The sequence below is a fragment of the Brassica oleracea genome, chromosome C4, assembly GCF_000695525.1.
Source record: "Brassica oleracea var. oleracea cultivar TO1000 chromosome C4, BOL, whole genome shotgun sequence".
NCBI classification, from domain to species: Eukaryota; Viridiplantae; Streptophyta; class Magnoliopsida; order Brassicales; family Brassicaceae; genus Brassica; species Brassica oleracea.
Window position 1 is genome coordinate 2,802,854 of NC_027751.1, and position 3,824 is coordinate 2,806,677.

At 40.7% G+C, this 3,824-nt stretch overlaps 1 protein-coding gene across 1 annotated transcript in view; it reads left to right on the top strand.

Annotated features, from left to right (window-relative positions):
- Window positions 1-3,427: 3,427 nt before the first annotated feature.
- LOC106337844 (formin-like protein 2) overlaps window positions 3,428-3,824 on the top strand; it is a 3,071-nt gene continuing 2,674 nt past the window's right edge. Inside the window, exon 1 of the mRNA XM_013776953.1 lies at window positions 3,428-3,824. Coding sequence (XP_013632407.1) covers window positions 3,594-3,824 — 231 coding nt within the window. The 5' untranslated portion in view covers window positions 3,428-3,593.

Sequence of the window (3,824 nt, forward strand, 5' to 3'; positions counted from 1 at the left end):
CCTGGTACTGGTAGGTCTACTGGAAACAGGACCTCTAGTAGATGAAGACTTGGGCGATATCTTGACTTGGGCGACTTTTCTCTTCTTGGAGCTAACACCAGTATTCACTCCTAAGGGCTTAGGTTGGTTCCTACTCAGGGGGGGGTCTGCCTAGACGTTTTTTAACTGTTATTCTTGGTGTATCAGCCTCAGGAGTGATAATCGTCTCTTGAGTAGCTCCCAACCTAGATAACACAGAGATTCTTTCCGCAGAGGTCTGTACATCAGAAATTCTTCTATCACCCTCTGGTTTAGTCGCATCCACTGTATCTTGATCATGCAGTGACCCCAGCCTAGATAGCGCGGGAATTCTTTCTACGATGGTCTGGGTCTCCGCGGTTCTCCGAGCTCCTTCAGCAGAAACAGTAGCCTCAATAGCCATATTCATGATCACTTGTTCTGTTTCTCCATTTTCCTCAGCATATCTCATTCTTTCTCTTCGAGCAGCGCTCTCTGAAGGATCAGCTCCATTAACATATTGGATCATTACTTCGCGAAGTTCCTCCCTAGCTTCTCTAATTGCTTCTTCAGGGACCGGAACTCTAGATGTGTTTTGATAGTCAGATTGAGTGCTACGCTGAGAGGATACCGGTCTCTCCTGCCTTTGCGCGGAGGAAAGGTGTTCTGAATTTGTGTCGCGGGAGCAATCCAGTCTCTTTTGACTCTGGCTAAGGGCGTTTGTCTCAGGAGGGTGAGATGTGCCTGAGTAGTGTGCTCGTCTGCCAGTTTCTACCCACCGAGATCCAATTTGTCTATAGTTTGAGACTTGCGCAGAGTTGGAGTGTCGGGGGTAGTAGTTTAGAGATCTTGAATAAGATTCATTAGTATGTGCTCTCTTACTTGCCACGTAACGAGTCTTATTTTCATTATCACGGTAGGAATGTGAGCGAGTTCCATAGTCAGCTCTTCTAGCATCCCTCATGAACCCAGATGCTTGGCGAGAGATTCCCCTTTGGTTGGGGTGTTGTGCATGCTGGTTGGATCTATTTTTACGGTAATCTGCCATTTCTTCCGCCTTAGTTTTAAGATCGTTTTGATGTTCTGTCTCCTGTGGGTTTTGACCTGGATTTTGTGGACAGTCATTGTACTCATGATCAAGTTTCTTGCATGTTGTGCAGAATTTTTCCAACTTTTCATAGACCAGAACCACGGTGACTTCATCACCGTTTTTGAAATCTAGAGTAGTCTTGAAAACGAGGGGTTGGAGGCCGTTGATGTGTACTCTGAACCTTGCCTTGGAGGCAGTAATTTCCCAACTTTCAAAGGTTCCAATATCACCTGCAATGCTTCTAAGGATGGCCTCGTTCCAAAGATGCAGAGGTAAGTCTTGAACTTGGACCCAAAAAGGTATCTGAGAAGGGAATCTTGGTGAGACTGAAGGTTCCCATTGTTGTAGGATGAGCATCCATTTGGCGAAATGATATGGCCTATTGTCAAGGACATTTTGTAGATCTTCCGCTGAGGCAAATTGAAACTGGAATCTTCCTTGTCCCAGATCAGAACCAAAAGGTCTTGAGTTGCATTTCCACAGGTCTGAGAGGAAAGGAATAAGGGACCACATTCGCTGATGCTTGGGGTTGGTAACTCTTCCTATAAGAGTGAGCTCATGCTTCTTTATCAGCTCTGAGTTATCAAAATCAGGTACACTAACCCTACCTCTCCTTGGTGGTGATGCATTATTTGCTAAGCCTTTTCCTTTTTCTGCTGAGGTTAGTCTTCTAGCCATGGTGGTAGCTGTAGATTTGATCTTGCTTGAAAGAGATAAGGGTTCTCCGCAAAGCGGGAAAGTTCTTAGAAACTAGAGTTCTAGAAAGTTGTTTGCTTAAACATGTAACCTGTCCATATAGCCACAGGAAAGTTCCATGATAAGAGAGGAAGTCTTACCGGAGGGAGCGGCGGACCCGTCGACCGGAGTCGAGGGCTAGAACCCGGTGGGCAATAGATCAGAAGAGTGGATTATCCTTTGGATATTACTGAAAACGTTAACAATTTGAATAAATAGAGGAGGTTGCAATTTTTTGTTACACAAAAAAGGAAAAAACCTCCGTTCATTGTTTTACTGTCATATTTTACTTCATGGTATCTGTTTTATACTTCACGAGTTTGTTCTTCTGCTATGATAACGATCAAAGTATGTCAAAAGTGCATCAATTTCCATAGACGTGTAAAAATCATTCGTGTACTGTGCTTATTCTATAAGTTATGGTCCTCATGAAAAACAATAAATGAAGAGTAGCGGCCGACCAAAAAATCTATAGGCCATTCTGCATTATATCATCGTACATGTAACGCCTCAGTGACATTGAATCGTACCGAATACGGACTGGAGCCATACTCTCGTTAAGTGAAATGCAATGTAGTGCAAAGTGCTGTTAATTACAAGTTCGTTGCATAAGTTCTTAGCAAAAAAAGTTTGTTGAATAAGGAGCCTCCAATGAATACTTTATATGTCAAACGCTTTAAAGACCTCTTTATGCATAATAGACTATTATTCATTGGAGCCTCTTTATTCAAAAAATTGGTAGAACATATGACATTACATCCACATAAAAAATGTTTCTATCATGTCCCTTTAAGATTTGAAATGCTACAATACTTAATAGATTCATGCAAATGATAAAACGAATTAAGATTTATGTTATGTGTTTAGGCATATATTTTGTAAAATGCATTGTAAGAAAATAGTGAATGCTATTAAACATATAAATATTTACTGTGAAGTTTTTGTTATTATTATTGAAACTAACAAAATTTAGATGATAACAAAAATTCTTGTTTGTTTGTTTGTTTGTTTTCAATAAATTCGGTTTATTTATTACAGATTCAGTGTAGTTATGTTGGGAGAAAATGCTGACTTTGCTATTTAGCACCGTCCCGAAGATTTTCATGAGCCATCACTATTATTTTCACTACTTGTACTCCAGTCTCCAGCAAGTTAAAATAGTCTTTTCTCTGCATTCACTATATTTTTCAAGGAACATAACAACAGGAGCTAGAAGAAAACCATAATGTTCAACTAATATTGGTAGTGAACAAGTCACAATCAAGGTACCACTAACGTGTGGTAATTAACCGAGAAAGGGTCCTAATCAACCGTCTTAATCGTAAAAAAAAAATCCGATGAAAATTAATTGTTTCCAAGTGAAGAAAACATGTTGGGAAAGATGACCATTATTAGAGCAATCATTATTATCGAAAATTGATCTATCTGCTAACAATTGGTCCAAACCCAAAATCTCATTTAATTTTTTGTTCTGAACCAAAATTATTAATTCGTTTTACAGAAATTCTTTTATAAAGTTTTTTAATAGAATTAAGGAACATTGAAATAAATAAAGATCAAATACGAAGAAGCGTTAAACGAATTTAAACAATTGTGACACCTATACTTACTGTTCCCTCGTAAAGACCAAACCTTCTCTCTCTTCAATTTCATTGACCAAACCAAAGGCTTCTTCACACTCTCTTTTCTCCCCACTGTCAGATTTTGAATATAGCAGCAGCAGCAACAACAACAACAACAAGCCCTAGGAAAAAAACCAGAGCTTGACGAAATGTCTAGAATACCCTTCGTCCTCCGTTTTGCTACCATCCTGTTCCTCTTCTCTTCCTCCTCCTCCGCCGACCAACGGCTACACTCTCGCCACTCTCGCCACTTACTCCACCAACCCTTCTTCCCTATCACCACCGCCGCTCCACCACCGTATCAACCACCACCACCCTCCTCCGAACCCCCCTCGCCTTCCCCACGCTCCCACCACCACCACAAGAACCATCCAGAGACG